This window comes from Dysidea avara, chromosome 3 (assembly GCF_963678975.1).
Source record: "Dysidea avara chromosome 3, odDysAvar1.4, whole genome shotgun sequence".
NCBI lineage: Eukaryota > Metazoa > Porifera > Demospongiae > Dictyoceratida > Dysideidae > Dysidea > Dysidea avara.
The window spans coordinates 47,920,770-47,942,454 of NC_089274.1; the positions used below are offsets into that span (position 1 = coordinate 47,920,770).

Consider the following 21,685-nt stretch of genomic DNA (forward strand, 5'->3'; position numbering starts at 1 on the left):
ATTTCTGATGGTGCATTGTGGAGATTTCTTTTTAAGAATCCAAGGAGTCGATTTGCCTTGTTACAGATGTAATTGATGTGAGGATCCCATGATAATTTGTGGTGGAGACGGATTCCAAGGTAATTGTGTTCTAATACTGTAGCCAGTGGAATGTCGGACATTTTGTATGTGAAAATACTCTTGTTATGGTGTGTTGTTATCTGTAAAATTTTACATTTGGAGATGTTATTCCATCATCCAGTCAGTTGCCCATCTTGAAGTATCTCATTTCCATAAGTCTGGGCCAGCCCAGCCCCCCCCCCCCCCCCCCCCTCATATCAACTACTTCTTCCACCCCTGATAAAGGGAGTCCAAAAGCGAATCCTAGTATCAAATTTGGAGTAAATCCGATGAATGGTTCAGGATTTATGACCGATTATTCGCGTAAAGGATCGATTTGTTGTCACGCCTACAGGGTAAGCCGCTTCATGGAATGAGTTGAAAATCGGTTTGTGGATAGATCAACTATTGTAGGAGTGTCTTTTGGTGGTTTGAAAGTAATCGAAATAAAGATTATGGAGATATAACATGAAACTGAAGCGAGCTGAAAGTGTGTAACAATTGCGCGATCGAGATTCGTGAATAAAATCAGTTTCACGTCTACCAGGCAAACTACTTAGAGCAGCGAACTGAAAATCGGTATGTAGCTGGAATACTCATCGTAGAAAGTCCCTGCAGTAGTACAGAAGAATCGGATCACAAACCACTGAGTTATGATTCGAAAGCCTACTTCGTGTAGCAAATGAGAGATCGAGATACTCTAATAGAACAGTCACCCTAATATAGAGCATTCAGCTAGTTCATGACTTACTCCATTATAGAATTCTATTATATTGCAAGTTATTCTGTAGGGAATTCAGCTGCAAACAGTTAATCTTATAGACAGTTCAGCTAGAAGCAAGTCACCCTGTAAAGAGTTCAGCTACAAATATATCGCTGTAGAGATTTAGAACATTACAAGTCACACTGAAGAGAGTTCAGCTATAAACAAGTTATGTACCCTGTAGAGAGTTCAGCTGCCCAACTGCTATCATGATGACTGCTTATCGACCTGACATTGTTATCCACAACACTGATACCTCCACTGTGGCACTGTTAGAGTTGACATGCCCTTTGGATTCTGATCACCATCTAGAGGCAGCTAGAACCCGTAAGCAGACTAAATTGGAATACCAACACCTTTTGGCAGAGCTAGATCGTTTGGGCACTATAAGCATTTTTCTGTTAAAAATATACTGCACTTGTTGTGTTTTATCCATTCTGATCTATCATTGCCAAGGTCCACTGTACAGCAAATGCTAGACACTGCAGCAAAGAAATGCGTATCAGCTTCTCAGAGGATATTTATGGCTCGGAAATGCAGTGAATGATTCTCCCCAGACCTGAACTGATTTAACTGTATTAATTGGTATATTCAATATATTTTTGTATTTCACTTCTTGCCATGCCCACACTGGTGTTTTTGTAACTCTTTTCTGTGGTCGCATGTGGCCAAGGACACACACCCACATTATTATTATTATTGTATATACATTTTCTCTCATTGTTTCAATGATGGTAAAAAAATGTTTAAAGTCACTCTCTAGAGAATTCAGCTACAAACAAGTCACTGTGGAGAGAGTTCAGCTACAAAGAAATTACCCTGTAGAGAGTTCATCTATACAAACAAGTTACCCTATAGAGATCAGCTGCAAAAAAATAACCCTGTAGAGAGTTCAGCTACAGACAAGTCACTTTATACAATGTTCAACTACAAGTAAGTCACTCTGCAGAGAGTTCAGCTACAAACAAGTCACTCTGTAGAGAATTTTTCTACAAACAAGTCACTGTGTAGAGAGTTCAGTAACCAAAAAAACCACCCTGTAATGAGTCCAGCTATACAAACAAGTTAGTCTGTAGAGAGATCAGCTAGAAACAAGAGAGAGCTCAGCTAGAAGAAGTCACCCTGTAGAGATTTCAGCTACAAAGAAACCCTGTAGAGAGATCAACTATAAACAAATCACCTTGCAGAGTGAACAGCTATCACCCTGTAGAGAGTTCAGCTACAAAAAAAAAATCACCCTGTAGAGAGTTCAGCTACAAAAAAAAAATCACCCTGTAGAGAGTTCAACTACAAACAGATCACCCTGTAGAGGGTTCAGCTACAAACAAATCAACCTGTAGAAAGTTCATGTACAAACAAATCACCCTGTAGAGAGTTCAGCTAAAAAAAATCGCCCTGTAGAGAGTTCAGCTACAAAGAAACCATCCTGTAGAGAGTTCAGCTACAAACAAGTTACCCTACAGAGAGATCAGTTTGAAACAAGAGATTTCAGCTACAAACAAATCACCTGTAGAGAGTTTTCAGCTACGAACAGATCACCCTGTAGAGAGTTCAGCTAGATTCAAGTCACCCTGTAGAGAGATCAACTAGAAGAAGTCACCTTGTAGAGAGATCAGCTAGAAGCAAGTCACCGTGTAGAGAGTTCAGCTACAAAGAACCCACTCTGTAGAGAGTTCAGCTACAAACAAGTTACCCTATGGAGAGAGATCGGTTAGAAACAAGTCACCCTGTAGAGAATTCAGCAACAAACAAATCACCCTGTAGAGAGTTCAGCTACAAACAGATCATCCTGTAGATAGTTCAGCTAGATACAAGTAACCCTGTAGAGAGATCAACTAGAAGAAGTCACCGTGCAGAGAGTTCAGCTACAAAGAACCCACTCTGTAGAGAGTTCAGCTACAAACAAGTTACCCTTAGAAACAAGTCACCCTGTAGAGAATTCAGCAACAAACAAATCACCCTGTAGAGAGTTCAGCTACAAACAGATCATCCTGTAGATAGTTCAGCTAGATACAAGTCACCCTGTAGAGAGATCAGCTCGAAGAAGTCTCCTTGTAGAGAGATCAGCTAGAAACAAGTCACCTTGTAGAGAGTTCAGCTACAAAGAAACCATCCTGTAGAGAGTTCAGCTACAAACAAATCTCCCTGTAGAGAGTTCAGCTGCAAACAAATCACTCTGTAGAGAGTTCAACTACAAACAAAATCACCCTGTAGAGAGTTCAGCTAGAAACAAATCACCCTGTAGAGAGATCAGCTAGAAACGAATCACCCTGTAGAGAGTTCAGCTAAAAACAAATCACCCTGTAGAGAGATCAGCTAGAAACTAGACACAATGTAGGGAATTCAGCTACAAGTAAATCACCCTGTAGAGAGTTCAGCTACAAACAAATCATCCTGTAGAGAGATCAGTTAAAAGCAAATCACCTTGTAGAGAGATCAGCTACAAACAAATCACCTTGTAGAGAGTTTAGCTACAAACAAATCACCCTGTAGAGATTTCAGTTACAAACAAATCACCCCCTGTAGATAATAGTATCACATGTACTACAAATTTGACAATACACATCATGTAATCATACTTGTGCATACTGGATACTGTATATCCATTGAGAAAACTAGTCTTGCATAGTCTTTATAGAGCATAAGCTCCTGCTGTAATACACAGCCTGCACTTGTAATCTGTAAATCGATATGTGTCTGATATTTGATAATTGTGATGATGATAACGGGTGTGATGGGCTATCAATCAGTATAATAACTGATACCAAAACAACAAATGCTGGCTCAGATTTCATACCAATAGAATAATTCTTGCACCCATATGGTTGATTTTGCTAAATCAAAATCATATAATTTCTCTTAAAGCATTCTAATGCTACCAAAATCATGCAACAGAATTTTATAAATCTAGCTAACTGCTCAGATCAAAATTGACTGGTTACTAATGGCAGGCTCTTTAGTTGAATCAAGTGTGTCATGCAGCCAAGAAAACCAGTGCACCACACTGACGGTATATTAACAGGAAGGAAAAAAACTCATTTTCATGCAAGCACTACAGTAGTTTCCTTAAAGCACAAATGAATATCCATCATGCAATACCCATTCCTGAGTCATCAGTATCCTGGCTCTACCAACTCCACAATTACACATACCCATATATGTCCGTATTGAAGCCAGGCTCAAATAAATGCCTGGGCTCAAATAAATGCCTGGGCTCAAATAAATGCCTGGGCTCAAATACATGCCGGGTACTTCATCTGTAGCTATAAAATACACGCCTGGGTCCGTATAGATGCTGGGGTTCCAAAAACTAGACTATAAATGCTGGAGTCTTGTGCTATACAAGAATGTATTATACTAGATAAACATTGTTCACGTTATGTTTCATTGTTGCAAAGTGAAGATTCCAAACTGTAAGTCGATTATATAAGCACTTTCAGCACCACTTTGTTCACATTCACCCTTCGCCTCATGCAGTCTATGCAATAAATGTTTGAGCCTGAATAGTTGCCGGGATTGTTTACACACACACACACACACACACACACACACACACACACACACACACACACACACACACACACACACACACACACACACACACACACACACACACACACACACACACACACACACACATCCCACACACACACAAACACACACACACACCCCCCCCCCCCCCCCCCCCCCCACACACACACACACACACACACACACACACACACACACACACACACACACACACACACACACACACACACACACACACTATAAATGCTGCAAGCTATCACAAAATCAGCAAACATCATATCATTTACACTTTCAATGCACTAACTTATAGTGCTGCATGTACCGATGCATTATTAAGGAATATCTTACCAATGTGTGCCCTAATAGCAATGTTAAATTCTGCATCATTGTTTTTACCAGCCATGGTAACACGGCTTTGGTTACCGTCAAATGCATATGTTGTTGCATTGCCGCTACCAACTGTGGTATGTAACAACTGTACATTAAGGTTAGAATACAATCCCACAACTGATTCTGATGGTGCAGTGAACTGTTCTGTTACTGGGAGGGTGTAGTTCCGACATGAAAATGCACTAGTACCATTAGGATTGAATGTGACTGTGTTTGATTGGATGAGTGAATAATCACTGTTACCACCACTACCTCCAGTCCTCACCCAAATACCAGGATTAAATGTCACTGATGGTGAACCCGTTAACTGATAACAGAACTCCCAGGTAGTCACAATTCCTTCACACTGAACTGTATATGCAGTTAGTATGTAAGTTCGAACTGCAGTAATAATCATTCCATTATGATCCAGTGACCCAACAGTATCAGGTGCTGTACACACTTGATCACTGACTGCTGTAATGTACAATATACATAGATGCATGACATCTAAACTTAAACAAACTAACCAAATATCAACAGTTGACTACACACTGCAATCAGAGCAAATCGTCTTACTGCATTATCTAAATCATATAAGCAATTTGACTGTGTAAGCAATAAAATTAATTATAACAACACAAAGTAGGTTTAGCTACTGTAACTGCCATGTACATTATACACTGTACATGTGAGAATTCTTCTATTTGTGGAGGAAAGATGCATAAATTCTTTCATGAATTTTATGATGGCTTCTTTATTTACATACATTTTAACTAAGTTTGGTCTATAAGCATTACCAGTCGCTTAGAATGTAAATTTCTTGTATAAACAATTGTATTAACACACTCATCCATCATGCTGGCATCTTGTGCTGCATCATATACTACTTTATTCAACCTAATCCAACCTAATCTTGTTGTGATTGGGGATAAAACTACATTTATAGTAATAACCTACTTTTGTAGAGTGCTGCTCTACTATTGAGGTGCCGTATTTAATAATACCGTATAGTAGAACATCACAAATATAGTCAAAGTCTCCAACAGTCCACATGGAATATTTAGAGTTGGGGGTAACGTACTGTTAAAGTAACATGTAGTATAATCCAATACATGACAGAGTTACAAAAAAAAATTGTTGAGAAATTGTGACATGTTACTTCTCTTTATGAGCATTGTATCCAGCATGTGATTAGGGCCCAGCCAGAACTCGAAACAGTTGCAAGCATGAACAATGCATGATAGTGTATGGAGAGTGTCATTGATGCCAAGATACTATAACAAGTAAAGTAGTTTTTGTGGCTGAACTACATCAGGGAAATGCTCATGTCACTTGGTAATACCAACTCTGGGTATATTATGATATCGTTGTACATAAACTTCTCAGCTACTCCCACCCACATGCAGATACTCTTCTGCATACTTTTTTATTCATTATGTTGTGAACATTTTGATCACATGATTGCATAGCAGTTGCACACAGGTACTATTTTTAGCAATAATCTTATTTAGAATCACAACTCAGTTAGTTTTAATTTTATAGTAACTATATTTATGATCTTAATATTTATCACTGTACTTACCTCTAATAGCTGTTGTGTGGGTCACAAAATTTAGTAACAATGTAACAATAATGAATAATGAACCACCCACATGACTTTTGAGATCAATGAAATAGGAAACAGTGTATTTACTTGGAGCGGCCTTAATAGATTGCACAACTAGACCATGAACCATTATGCCATGGTACAATCAAACATAAACTTCAGAATTATCTTTACGATTATGCCTTGAACAATTTTTAAAAAATATCTAATTATATCCCATACCCAGTGATGGGGTAACGCGATACGTAATATAATGCATTACATAATATATATTACAATTCATGAGTCTGAGTAATATAATGTGTTACATTTCAAAATGCAGTAATATAACTTAAGCTACTTTTGGAAACTATTGACTCGTTACTGGTAACAAAAAAAATAATATTATGTAATGAGTAGCCAAAAGCAAAAAGTAACGAGTAACTTTACCACAATGTAACGAGTAATACTGTGAGTAATGATGAACAAGTAATGCATTATATATAGTATATATACCACTTTCACACCTAACTTCAAAGGGAAGAGAAGGTGTATAAGTGGTATAATAGCACTGCTAGCAGTGCTCAGGAATGCAGTAACGAGAATAGGAGGTAGTATATACAAGTTATATCCCTCCTAGGAGTGATATAACTTGTATATACTACCTCCTATTCTCATTAATGCATTCCAAGCATTCTCAAAAATCATTTGATTTCTTTGATGAAACTGTGTGATCTCCTCTCCTTTAATATAGCAACACTTCACAGGATCGATAGTGGGTTTTAGTTTTTGTAAAGTGAGCCAAGGCATAGATCATGGACTTGGGGAAGAAGATAGTTCATTGTTTTACTGAATGAAGAAGGTCACAGGTTAGTTTATATTAAACATGTTACATTCAATAGTCATGTGGGGATGTCCCACAGACACTGAGTGTAGCGCTTAATAGACTCTTTCCAAAAGTACGTCATTGCTATGACAACACCTTTCCGCCATTCTGAATGGGGCCACGGTAAATAATCTCGATTGCGCTCCATTGAAATCTGGTGTTAGCAGCAGCTTGAACAGAGCCGTATTGTTGAGGAACAACCCATCAATACCTTTGGGGTGGCAGAATTAGTGTTTCTGGTTAAAGGCAGCTGGTTATCATGGCTGAACAAGGCATGAGACATCGACAGCAGTCAACAACAGTAATTGCTTTGTCAGAGGTGTTGTCAGCCCATACAATCAAGTTTGCATGATCAGCTGCCACTACAGTCACTATTATCAGTACAAGAGTCAGTGAGGAGTATAAATGGTTAATATAATTCACTTGGGTCTTCAGCTTATACTGTTTCAGCTAGTTACTGATATACAAGTAGCTACCATAGCATAGATAGTCTATGGTATACTATCTATGACCATAGTAATGTGGTTATTGAACATATAGTCAAAATGCAAAATTTTAATTCACACTCATTTCAGAAGTATTATAAGGGGTGTGCAGCAACAGTTTCAGAATCAACAAACTTTGGTTTCTTATTATACAGTACTTTTAACAATTGTTTGTTTTTATCTGCTTTACCAGTTAGGCACTGGAGGCAAAGCCTGTACGAGGTGTTTACCATGAGACAGGGAACCTAGACAAAAATTGTTGACTAATGTGAAACGGGACAAATACATAGAAGGGGTTTTAAAAAATCTATCCCTAGCCTGACTTTGATCTGCAGGCCACTCGGATACTGGCCAAGCGCCACACTCCACTGGACAATTGTTGAAGCGGAAGTGCAACCTATTACAATGGTACCAATCACCTAAAAAATGTTTGCCAGTACTCCCATTTGTATATACACACATTTAAACTCTCAACAAATTAGGATACCCCTCTACTAAGGATACCTTTCCATGGTCCCATTTGTATTCTATTCAGTTCATCCCAAGGTGTTCATGCGATCACACCTAGTGCTTCATATGAAAAGAATTGCGGCCAATGAGATCCAAGTATTTTCACTGTATAGTACAACATTCACATGTGACTGCTAGATACATGTCCGATTAAAATGTGTGCTATACAACTATCAAATACTACACTTTACAAATCTGCTATAAGTATATAATGCTGGTCATTACTGACTCATGCAAGCTCCCTGATTATCAACAGTAAGTCATATTATCAAAGAATATAATACCAGTGGAGTGTTTTCTCATCAAAATGTTTTTAAGGTCTATATGGTACTGTATCAAGGATGACATCACTGGATATCTCTTTGGATTAAACTTAACACTGAGTAACATAATTATATGGTTAGAATTTGTGCAATGCAGGTATCCATTCTGAGAGAAAAGATATCTAAACTGTTCAGTCTAATCGGACTTTATGTCTGTAGCACTAGTAACTGAGTCTAGTTAGTCAGCCACCACTGTACTGGAAGATACATACTAACGTATGAAACTTTCACAAACATACATTACTGTATGTATAACGATGTCACATAAGGTGATCATGCCACATTATATAAGCTACGTACATGGAAAAGTGATTACCAGTTCTGTATGTGTTCTTACAAATGCACAGTTAACCACTGCACACTAGTTACAATGCCTTAGTTACTTAACAAGCCATATTATCTGAAATGATATACCCACTATACTGTTTGCTGAGGCAGCAGTTTCACCTCAAATGATGTTGTCTTTGTCTCAGAAATTCAGTTTACAGCACAACTCAGCATCTGTCTTATCAGGAGCTCCGGACTTTGTGAGCTCCCGGTCTCCGTCCCTATCCTTTAATAGTAAGATCAGATGGGTTGCACTGAATTGATCTGCCAGATTGAAACTTCACAAAATGTAGTATCTACGGTCTGTACATTCCACTCCTTGTCCTTACTCACAATGATTGTCACGAGTAACAATTTATGCTCACAACAACTGAAGCCATGGAGAGTGGAAATTTGACTGAAATTATACTTCCGAGAATCATGGCCATCGTCTTAAATTTCGTCAGAAGCATCTGTGGTTTCCTTTTCCTACTTATTTTCTTTAAAATACACGAAACAACTTCACTGCAAAGACTGAATACACCGGAGAATACGCCATGCGCATGGCATAGTAGCCCCATTCAAAATGGCAGCCGAAAAGTGGGCGTGGTTTTGGAAAGAGTCTATTGATTTGGCCATTAGTGTTAATAGTATTCACTACTTTAGTTTATACATGGCTAGTAAAGTAAGTACTTTAGTGTAGTTGAATCGTCTTTACATTGCCGTTTTGACACCTGGTGCGATGTCACACACGCGTAGTGACTGGGCGTGGCGCTTAATTGGCTAGGCCATTATAGCGCTGTAAACATATTCACTGCTTTAGTTTATTCATGGCTAGTATAGTAAGTACTTTGTAGTGCACTTAAGCTTCATTATGAGCTGTTCAGCTCGTATTTGGGCTTCCTGTGTTTAATTGCGTACCCACAATCGAAGCGATCTGCATGCTCGTGACGATACACTTACGTTCAGCCTCTCAGCAGTGCCTTGTCGTTGCTCTTACGACGTTGCCCACAATCGAAAGTCACATGGTCCCATATAAATACACTCGCAAAGCATTCCAGCAGTTTCCATGTACACTTGCAGGTGATTCACCCAAGTGGAATATATTAGTTGTAACATGGGCACTTGTGATTTGCCTGAAATATACACACGAGCACGAGGGCGCATTGCCTGAAATATACACACGAGCACGAGGGCGCAGCCCGAGTGTGTATATTTCAGGCAAATCACTCGTGCCCATGTTACAACTACTACATATATAGGGGCACGTAGCACCAATGTACTACAGTATCTAATGCCATGATGCATCGGTTACTGTAGTACATCATACTCTACTCCAAGACCATCCTGGTGTTCTCCGGGAGCAAGGTATTGCCTCTTCTGTCTTCTGACCAGTCTTGTCCTGGGGACATTTATCACCCTGATTTCTCATTGGGTTGTCCAGCATACTTGGGTGGCTGCTGCTGCCGGTGAGGAAGCTAAGGATAATTGTTATTTAGAATCTGTTACCAATGATGGAGGTGACTTTATTCCCCCAGTATGTGAATCATTCGGTGTTTGGTCTCCTTTTGCTTTGTCCACTCTTTTTACAATTGCTGACCGCACTACAGTTAAAAATGGTTTGTCTCAGAAATTGGCTCAGAGGCAATTGTTGCAATGGTTATCAGTGACTTTATGGAAATATAATGCCAAAATGGTCCTCAGAAATTATGCTCTTTGCTCGGAGGACACTATAAATTTTGTTTATGTTTTATAATGTAGCTAAGTAGGTATAGCTTGTACGTAGTTTAGTTTCTTGTAATTAGTTTGGTATTCTTTCAGTATGCGGGGATTGCAGAGGTGCTTTTCGAACAGTTTTTGATTCGAAATACTGTGTAATGGGTTGAACATAGCTGATAACGAAGCGTAATGGGTGCTTCACTTTTCAGACGATAATTGATATCGCTGGGGTGCATGGCACCATTCCAGATGTGGTATGCGTGGGTTCACCAGTCATAATAATTATACAAAAAAAGTTAACAAACAAGTACGCAAAAAATTGGAATTTTCAACTAGAGTAGGGACCATATAGCACATCGATAAAAAGTACTGAAACTAGTCCATGATATTAAATCACAGTAAAACAATAAGAAGTGTTATATCCGTACTGGGCATTTCCGTTATGGTATTTTGAGCACAGTAGGGATATAACACTTCTTATTGTTTTACTGTGATTTAATATATGGACTAATCCAACTTGTTTCAGTACTTTTTATCAATGTGCTATGGTCCCTACTCTAGTTGAAAATTCCAATTTTTTTTGCATACTTGTGAAAGTAATATATTACATATTACTTTTTTAACAATGTAATATATTACAGTTACATATTAGAATGAAGTGTAACTTTATAATATTACATATTAAATTACTAGTAAAATGTAACTTAATATTAGCTAAATTACTAGCTTATATTCATGCTAAGTTACTTTTCTATTAAGGCAACTTAGCATTAAGCATATAAACCACATTTCTCCACATATACGAATTTATTTGGAAACTTTATGTCACCAAGAGGCTGGTCTGGAAGAGGTGACTGACAAGGGTTTGCGGCATACTCCAGATGCATACAGATGAGAAAAACTGTAGGAATTTCTGACTAACTAGTGCATGGGGTTTGTGGCATACTCCCCCAGGGGAAATTTCTGAAATGTAAGTATGCAGTGTGCCAAGATTGAATCTGGAAGCAATTTTAGAGAAATTGAAGTAATTAACAAGCTGAAGGAACAAAATTTAAAAATAAGAACTACACATAATTACATACATGCAAGCCTTGTTTTATTGAATTTTAATGCAATTTTATTTTATAGTGGACTGTAAAAAGAAAAGTAAAAGCTACTTGGATTGCAAGACAATTTTTAATCAAAGAGTAGACCATGAAATGAAATTGTTTTTGAAAATGGCTATCTCAAGTTGGATCTTGAGGTACTTTTAGTCAAATCCCAGTAGTAAATTAAAGAACATGTAAGTATGACTTTGAGTTTATACTTTTCTGGTTATTTTTGTCCAAGTTTTACAACTAGCCCAATCTCTGTTTACAACTAGCCAAAAGTCATTGACAACTAGCTTTTTCACTAGTAACCTATTTAGCAATGATTGTCATGAATAATCTATGAATTTTATGAAATACACATGAATTTACCTTGAAAATAAATTCATGGTGCATTCATAATGACAAGAATTCCCCATGAATTTATACGAAACTCCATGAAATGCTTATGAATTTATGTACATGGGTGACACCAGTGATGCAATTTCTTAGCTACCTATTTGTTTATTTAGATGGTCATGAAAACCCTATGAATTGGTCAATTTTATCACTACTTGGCATTAATGAAATGCACATGAACTTTACAAGGGCCAATATACAGTAGCTAGCTAGCTATATCACATTGAGATCAAGTGGCATATGGCATGAAAATCCTGTGGTATGTAATATAGCTAGTAAGTTGATAACCTATGAAATAACCATGAATATAAGTTATGAGGAAGTATACCAATAAAATCTATGAAAATGGTATGGATTAATAGTAACTCTAATTAATACCCACCACACGGAATTGCTTGGTAACCATAGCAACAGTGAATGTCAAGGTAAAGGTATTAGTCGTTTTAGCTTAGTAATTTAGTAGTTTACAACATGTAGATTAACCTATTGTGACTTTATTGAGGTTGGTTTGCATTAATTGTGGTAATGGCGAGGGCAATGGATTCTTGCCACACATTTTGCTAAGTGCATCTAATGTAATTATTTGTGCAAATGCTCTATACAGTTGTAATGATAATATTGTGGCTTGTAACATGATAAGGGTTTCCAATAGACCATTTCTAAGTATCTACCATAAAAGTGTTTCCAGCTGCTTGCTGTTGTTATCTACAGACTCCTCCTAAGCAATTGCAAGGAACCAGTGTATCATACAATACAAGTAAACCAATTTTTTTTTGGAAATTTTAAGTTCACGTTTGGACAATATTACCATGCACATGCAGTGCTAGAAATTTTCCCTTCAAGGAGTGCAACAAAATCTTTGAGGCCCGGGCCTCCATTTATGCCATTTACATACATAACGTTATCTTCATGATTCTACTTCAACTAAAACTTTAGCTCCATAATTTTTTAATAACTCTGTGTTATACATAGATTTTTATATACAATTCAGCACTTGGCTGATTTATAGCCCATTATATGTATTTGTACAGGACATGGGTAAATATCTTTGTAGTTTATAATCAGTTGTAATTCACATTTTGTACTGAACTTTTGTAGGAACTTTGGAGCTACTGCTTTATACTGTAGTTCTCCACCACAAAGAAACTGTTAAAGGTTTGCTAGTATATCTGCAAACATAGGCAACCTTTCTTGTTTCACTAGGTTTTAGCTATCCCCTTGTTTGTTGATTTCTTATCTTCCTTCTACTTCTTTTCTTGGAACTCTGATCCTGCCCTTTATAGAAACTCAACCCTATTAGGTGCTAATGCTACTCTGAAGCCACATGATGAATGGTTCAAAGTCCTGGTCAAGCCTCACAAGACAAGTGACATCAGCAATTATGCAACTGCTTGAGGCATTCATTCATCACTTTTGGCAGTCAGTAAAGTGACTTAGCAGTCTGCCAACACAATATAAGCTAAAAAGTCACATTTAAAGATGTGTTTTAACTATTAGGTTTAATCACAGTGCCTGAAAATGGGAGGGTAAATGGGAGGGTTTTGCCAATAAAAATGCCAAATGTAAAATTGCAACTACACTGCCAAATACATATATTCTGTACTGAAGATATGTGTGACAGCTTGTGTCTTGTTTTAGATGGCTGATGTATTGCGAGATATGCCAGATGAAGTTGCAGAAAATTTTAATAGAGAAAAGGTATGTATGTTGATTTGAGCCTTGTTTAATAAAGTTTGAAGAGATTGATACACGTAATATCAGTGCTTCTATTTATTTGTTGATACCAAGCAGACAGCTCAGGAAAAAATAGAATGTTGTGTAAATTTTGTGAATTTTCATTCTTTTTTTATTTTATAGATAATGGATAGATTTCAAACTTAGCACAGGAAAGTAAAAGCTGGGCACCTGATTTCATGAAATTATTATCGTTTTATGCTTGTGTTTTATGTTTGTCTCTGTGAACATTTTTAAAACAACCAGTAGGGAAGATGTGAAGGCTATAAAGAGTCTGTGTCTGTGTGTATTTATTACCCTTTTAACCTCATACTGCATGTAAGTATAATATCTGTTTTTTTGACAGATTCGTGTCTCTACTATCCCTCTACTGACTGATAAAGACCTAGAAGAGCTTGGGGTGAAAACTATGGGGGACAGCGCAGTGTTGAGAAAGAGCTAGAAGTCATGAAGCTGAGCAAAGTATGCTGTTATAATAGTATTACAGTGTTGATTGCTGTTCTGTTTTTTGTAGGTGATAAAATTGCTGAAGTCAGAAGGATAATGGGGCCTAGGCAGAGTGTTAGCTACAGTCCTGCTACTAATGAATTTTCTGGTAATAAAATTCCAAGAAGACCTAAAAGAAAGGGAAAGTACCAGCTAGCTGTTGGAAGGTATGGCAGTAACACAAAGAAGCCTCGTTCAAGTGCTGCCTCTTTTCAAAAGAAACTGTATGTGTTTAAATACATGGGATCAAACACACCTGAGAACTATACACGATCAGACAAAGATATAGTGACAAGAGGATTGCTGAACAGATTTCAGTAACTGCTAAAGAGAGCGATGTACGAAATGAGATCTGTCAAGTTGTAAATAGCTGTGTGATCCGAGATTTGAGTGAGTTTGGCCCTGCTGATTTTCATTTTATAAACATGGCAGGGAAGCAGGCACCAGTCCTATGGTGCAAACAAGGTTTTGAATGGAATGGCAGAGCAGTTAAAGAACTAGCAGGATCAGGTGCTGTTTATATCCGCTTGACAAAATATCCGTATATCACTAGTAGTAGCAGTAGTGATGATGATGAGCTTGTTCCATATTTAGAATCAACTAACACTGCTTCTGCAAGAGTATCCTCTTCCACTTCTGATGTGTGTTCCGGACAGCAAGTAATACCTACTGTTGTCACTCCCAGAGCATCAGTAATGCCCACTGTGACATCTGCTGCCATGCCTCCCAGACTGCCAGACACACTTACTGTGACACCTGCTGTCGTGTCTCCCAGAGCGCCTCCAGTAACACCTGATGTGCCTCCCAGAACACCAGTGAGGCCCACTGTGACACCTGCTGTTGTCACTCCCAGAGTACTGGTAACACCCAATTTGACACCTGCTGTCATGCCTCCCAGAGCACCAGTTGCACCTCCTGTTGTCCCTCCCAGATCAACAGTGAGCCTTGCTGTCATGCCCTCTGCTAGTTCATCATCTGTTTTTGTGAATGGTTCTGCTGTAACTATATGCATTGATGATGTTTCCAATAATACTGCTAGCTCTGCAACAACAGCAGACTCTTGTATTGTTATAGATGATGACTGTAGTGATGGTGCATTGGATAATTTGAGGGATGATGTCATTGAACTAGTCAGTAAATCTGATGTCACAAATTAGCCAAGATGTTTCCTGATTTAACAAGTGAACAGCTCAGATACATCTACTAACTTTCAGGTTCAGCACTATCAAAGGTTGTTGAGTGTATGATAGATGGGCCATCAGTTGAATCGATTCTTAGTGTGGCTACTTTGCAAAGGTCAACGGAAGAGAGCGCATGTATCAGGTTGCAGAGAGATGACACTGTAGAGGACTGGGCCGAAGCTGCATTAGCCTTTTACAAGCAAGGAAAGTTTGACAAATCTGCTGGAATGCGTGTCTGTATATATGGTCAACCAGCAATTGATGCTGGTGGAGTCGGTCGGCAGTTTTTCGCAAATGTCTTTGCTAAGTTGGCTCAAACAGAATTAGATGATTGTCTGTTCGAGGGATCACCTATAAGACTACAGCCTGCCTTTAAGGCTTCAGTATTGTCATCGGGAGTCCTAAACACAAAAGGTACAATGATTGCTCACAGCCTTCTTCTAGATGGTCAAGGGTTTCCTTACCTATCAGACTACTGCTATTATTATATAGCTGGCTGCTATGATCAGGCAGTTACTTGTGTAACTGTTGATGATGCTGGGATGAAAGTAAAATAAATTGTTGAAAAGGTGAATTATGATGTACTTATTTAAGTTTAAATTAATGACTGTACTTCTACAGCTTCAAGCAGTCACCACCAATGAGATGTTTGTTTCATTTAAGTATACACAGGAGTTGTTGACTTGATGGAGAAGAGTGGCTATGATTTTGCTATGGAGGTATTTCTAAATTAGGATTTATTAGTGTATTCCTTTCAGGTATCAAATATACCAGCCATAATAGAAACTATTGTTACACGAGGCACTCAGATATATCTATAAAGGCATTCGTTTTTTCTGGTGAAGTGACACCATCAGATGTACTTAAAATCCTCCACCCCAGACCAGATGAGCGTGGAATGAATGAAACCTGTAAGAGGGTCTGGAAGTATGTGATAGCATTCGCTGAAGATGCAAACAGTTACGGCAATATTATGAATTGTGTTATAACATTATTTTTATTTACTTTTAATCTACACACAGATTTACAGGCCTTTCTAAAATTTGTAACTGGTCGCCCTGAACCAATAGGACAAGTGTTTGTGACTTTTGAAGATGATGAAGGAGCTGATGCAATTTCAGCAAATACATGTGGAAGACAAATTTCATTATCGACGCATATTGAAGAGCAAAGTTTGTTTATAGCTGCCATCAAAGCTTTAATTCAAGACTAAACTTTTACAATGCCATGACCCAGTTGTCACGCTGTTAACATTTTAGGCCGCTAACATTTTAATGGGAATGTAAATATATATTATGTGTATGATTACACTGTTATCATGTACATACTTCAGTGCATAGCTGCAAATTCTTATTGTTTAAATCAAATCTAAAGTATCACATACTTGAAATTAATTATTTGCAATACATATAGTGTTGAACTGCCAAGTCATCAAACGGGGTATCGGTATCAATCATGGATAGGAAGCCTTCTAAATCATCATCAGATATGGGAGCGACAGTTTCTGGAATTGTCACTGTACCAGTATCATCTTCTACAATAGGACCCTCAGGATCTATCCCATAATCAGAATCCACAGCATCTAAAATATTTTCTTCCTGAATCATGCTGTTAAGTATAATTTGATGGGGTGACCAGTTTCTAGCTGTTCGCACAGGGTATAAATTCCATACCCTAGAAAACTCTGTCAGTGCTTTGTTATATATATGTGGCAGGTAAACACAATGTAATACAAACAAATCTATTTCAGATGCAGGGTCAAGAATTCCAGTTGCTTCCATTGAATAAAACAGTTCGTGATAAATAGAGCATACACACCTATACACATCACGCCAGAGACACTCTATGCGCTGATTGTGCACAGATGAGTCTGCAATATGACTTCCTCTATCTGTGCCCCTTACTGCAATCATGTACTGGCAGACTAGTATGTTCCCACCCCCCTTGTCTGATCAAACCCTGCTTGGGATTCCATACTGTTCTGTAGCCTGCTTGAACAGTCTGTGAACTGTGAGAGAACGATTGTTAGTGGTACACTGCAAATAGACTATCATAAGAGAGTAACCATCAATACCCCCATGCACCACCATACGCCATCGCATTAAGCTGTGGTGGCCATCAATATGCCACAGACTGTTGTTGTGCTGCACAGAATATGTTCGTCTTGTCACAACATGATGCCAGCGAACATGCCTGCATATTGGGTCAGTTCTGGCTACTCAATCTTCTGTATTGCACTATTACACATCTTTGCCTCAAATACCCCTGTAGTAATTGCTGTCCACAATTGGGGGTAATTTCTCTGCATCAGAAATATCAGTAAATCTTTTAATCTCATAGTTGGCTTCACTTAAACGCCTCCATAGAGTAGTCCTGCTAACTTACAGTGAACTTGCAATCTCACCCCATGTATAACCGCTACTCCTTAAGAGTTCCACTGTTTCTAGATTCAACAAAATGGTTGGTCTTTCCCTAAAACCGGAATAATGCTGAGTTATGGACGATGGAATACAGATTGGTGGAACGGTACAATCATTTATACCATACTGTAGTGTCCTCAGACACCTTGCCAAGCTCATACGAAACGTTGACAACAAGGTGAGTTCCGCAGAAAATAATACACTTGCTGATAGTAAATTAATCCCTTCTTCAACGGTACTTATCGTAGATTCCAACCAATTCAGTAGAGCATCAGCAGACATGGTCGAGATGCAAAAGCTTTACGAGTTAAAATGTTTCTCACAGTCATTAACCAGTTGCTGCACAGCTAACCTAAACGACTGAGGTACTATTTCATTCACTACATCGGCACTCATCTCAGAACATGTACTCCAGTAACTTCACCATGAATATTCCTGTCATGAGGCCTGATGGTGCATATCATCTAGAAGTTATAATAACCATGTGCTTGTAGCTAGCTAATTTTTGTGTGATAAAAATAGTCAATCTTTGTGTGATAAAAATCGAGTCAAGTTTTGTGTTATAAAAATCAAGTCAATTTTTGCGTGATAAAAATCAAGTCAATTTTTGTGTGATAAAAATTGAGTTGATTTTTGTGTGATAAAAATCGGGTCGATTGTTGTGCCACAGCATAAAAATCGAGCCAATTTTTGTTTGCAAGAAGTATAAATTGAGTCGATTTTTGTCTTTTGGATCCACAGCGTGTATGAATTTTTTGAAACAACCATAAGTAATGATAATGCATGAGCTGGTAGTAATAGACAACTTAGGTGGTAACTGAATGGTGTTGCAGCCACATAGGCATGGTATTACATGCAAGCAACAGTTAGGACATGCCTGTCTGCAGAAGCAGTGATAACTTGCAAACCTATAGTGAGAAACATGCATGCAGTGGCAGCAATGACCACCAGTACTAGCAATGAAACAGCGGAAGCAAAATTCTTGCAGCAGAGTTGCAGTTCAATAGTAGTGACAGCAGTAATAGTATGCAAACATGCATGCAGCAGCCATAAAATTTATGCAGCAGCGCTCTCATACATCATGCAGTTGCGTATCATGCAGCAGCAAGTACATCATGCAGTACTCCATACTCTCAGTAAATCATGCAGTACTCCATACTCTCAGTAAATCATGCAATAGCAGCACCCTCAAGCTCACAGCAGCGATTACATTCATGCAGCCACAATAATGTTTCACAAAGCTGCAATAAAAAATCTTTTTGCTGGAGCCATAATATACATGCGGCAATAATAAAGTTCATGCAACAGCCATATAACATTTGCAATAAAGTCAATAAATTAATGCAGCAGCAATAAATTCACTCAACAGCAGCACCCTTAGGCCTGCATGATGCACTGTGTAAATCGTGCTGTACGTCTCTGTAAGAATCTGCGTAAGTACAATTATGTCAGCTGTCACTATCCAACACTCAACTGGCTTCCATTTGGGCTTCTGGTTCATCATCGCAGCTTGTGTGCTATATGCATAACTTGTTTAAGTTCCAGCATATGCAATTAGAACCACCTATTGTGTTTGGGTGGAAACATTCATATGGGACAAGATCATCTGTGTTATTTGTTCAGCCAGTTCATTGCCATCTTTCCTTTACTCAGAGATTTTTTCGTTTTAAGACCACACAATGGTGGAACAGTCTTCCTGTGCACATGTTGATGGACAGGATTTTTCCTCCACTTTATTTTCATATTTATTAACTAACTGATTGTGTGTATAAATTATGTATGTATAATGTGTCTGTATGTTATACTGTATGTACTATCATGGTTGTAAGTCTATGTATTTGTGTTTTGTCATGTATGTATGTTCCCTCGACCAGGGAAGAGCGGCTATGCAAACTGGTTTGAGTTTAAATTACAAATCAAATCAAATCAAGCACTCTTAGCAAATCATGCAACAGCAGCACCCGCAGGCCTGCAGTGCATCATGCACCAGCACTCTTAGCAGGTCATGCAGCAGCAGCAGTGCATCATGTAGCAGCACTCTCAGCCAATCATCCAGCAGCATTCTCAATGCAACAGCAGTGGCAATAGCGATCATGCAATGGCTGTGTCACTCATGTGGTAGCAATATGATCCATGCAGTAGCTATCAAGTTCATGCAGTAGCTATCAAGTTCTTGCAGTAGCTATCAAGTTCATGCAGCGGCAATGATAACCATATAGCCATAATTACATTTATTTGCCTTCAAGCAGTGGCAATACTAGCAGTGATAAGTTTATTCAGCGGCAATAAAAACCATATAACCTTAATTGCATTTTTGCAGCAATAAAAACCTTCAGGCAGTAGTATTAATACTAGCGGTGATAACGTTCGTGTAGTAGTAGTAGCATTCAGCAGCAGAATTAACAGTGTGAATGTACATAGCGTTAAGCCCTTATGAGTTATTTTTGGTTTTGTTTTGACCAGCAGCAGATGCACCTGATAACACCATCTGTGACCCTTAGCCAACACCTACGTAGCTAGTGCCTGTATGTATCAGATATCAGACATAAGTAGTGCCTAGTGTGAGTAACCTAAGCTGTAGGGAAGAAAAGCTAAATAGTAGGAAAAATTACAGTCTGGCAGATCATCATGACATAACACATTGTTATTATAGCACAATAGCTTCCATGCAGCAGCATCATGCAGCAGCGCCTTATGCAATAGTAGCATCACCATGCAGCAGTGCTTTATGCAATAGCAGCATCACCATGCAGCAGTACCTTATGCAATAACTGCAGTACCTTATGCAATAGCAGCAGTACCTTATGCAATAGCAGCATCACCATGCAGCATCACCTTATGCAATAGCAGCATAACCATGCAGCATCACCTTATGCAATAGCAGCATAACCATGCAGCAGTGCCTTATGCAATAGCAGCATGCAGCACTAACACTTAACTAAGGCATGAGCAACAGTAGCGGCATGCATAGCATAAATTAACTTATAGAATAGACATAGTGAGACCTCATGCAAGATCAAGGCACATGTTAGCTTTGCATATAAACATGCTAATGGTAAAAGCTTATTACAGGGCAACTGGAAACAGTGGAAATGGAAACCGCAAACGGAACGTGGAAATGGTCAAATCGTTATATAAACATACCTAGAGTGAAACATTGTTTAGTGGCCACCTCTTAAAGACCACTTTCTTATAAAGACCACCTCCATACAAAGACCACATTGTAATTAGATCTCAGATAGCTGACCTTATAAGACCATTTCATGGTCCACTGAAAGACCACCCTCCTTACAAAGACCACCCTCTTTACAAAGACCACCTCTCACATTGTAATAATAGCTAAGATTCCAATATCCATGACTTTATCAAAACAGCTGGCTCTTACAGTCCTAGGGTAAAACCTCACTTAGTGTTACTTTTAAAGACCACCTCTGTACAAAGACCACTTCTATACAAAGACTACATTGTACGTTAAGGTGACTAAATTTACTAATTTATTACTAACTTCAGTGATTTTAGCAATTTTGGTTTTTCCACTAAATTTAGTACACGCTAAACCTGCAAGATTTATGCTTAATTCATTACATCAATTTACAAATTCATAAAATTGCTACATTTTGTATGTGCTAATTTCACCAATATACAAAATTATTAAATTTATTGTATTGCTAAATTTAGTCACCTTAAGGTAATTAGGTTCTAAAAATAGGTAAGGCCACTTCATGGTCACCTTTTATAAAGACTGCCTCTTTACATGGCAATATTTGATAACCCTCAAACATGTATTTCATGACTCAT

General features: G+C 38.3%; 1 protein-coding gene and 1 long non-coding RNA gene across 5 annotated transcripts in view; both read right to left on the minus strand.

The window, feature by feature from the left end:
• Nucleotides 1–21,685, minus strand: part of LOC136251376 (uncharacterized) — a 66,421-nt gene that overhangs the window by 32,807 nt on the left and 11,929 nt on the right. For 3 of the 4 annotated variants that reach the window (XM_066043822.1, XM_066043823.1, XM_066043821.1), the window contains exons 2-3: nt 5,293–5,349; nt 4,742–5,239 (exon numbers count right to left, since the gene is read on the minus strand). The exons of the other annotated variant lie outside the window; for it this stretch is intronic. In XM_066043822.1, the coding sequence (XP_065899894.1) occupies nt 4,742–5,239; nt 5,293–5,349 (555 nt within the window). The remainder of the gene's footprint in view (nt 1–4,741; nt 5,240–5,292; nt 5,350–21,685) is intronic. 4 annotated transcript variants of the gene reach the window in all.
• Nucleotides 8,820–9,444, minus strand: LOC136251381 (uncharacterized). The gene is made up of 2 exons (XR_010699066.1): nt 9,002–9,444; nt 8,820–8,954 (listed from the first exon to the last, which is right to left on the minus strand). It is a non-coding gene; the product is annotated as an uncharacterized lncRNA (long non-coding RNA).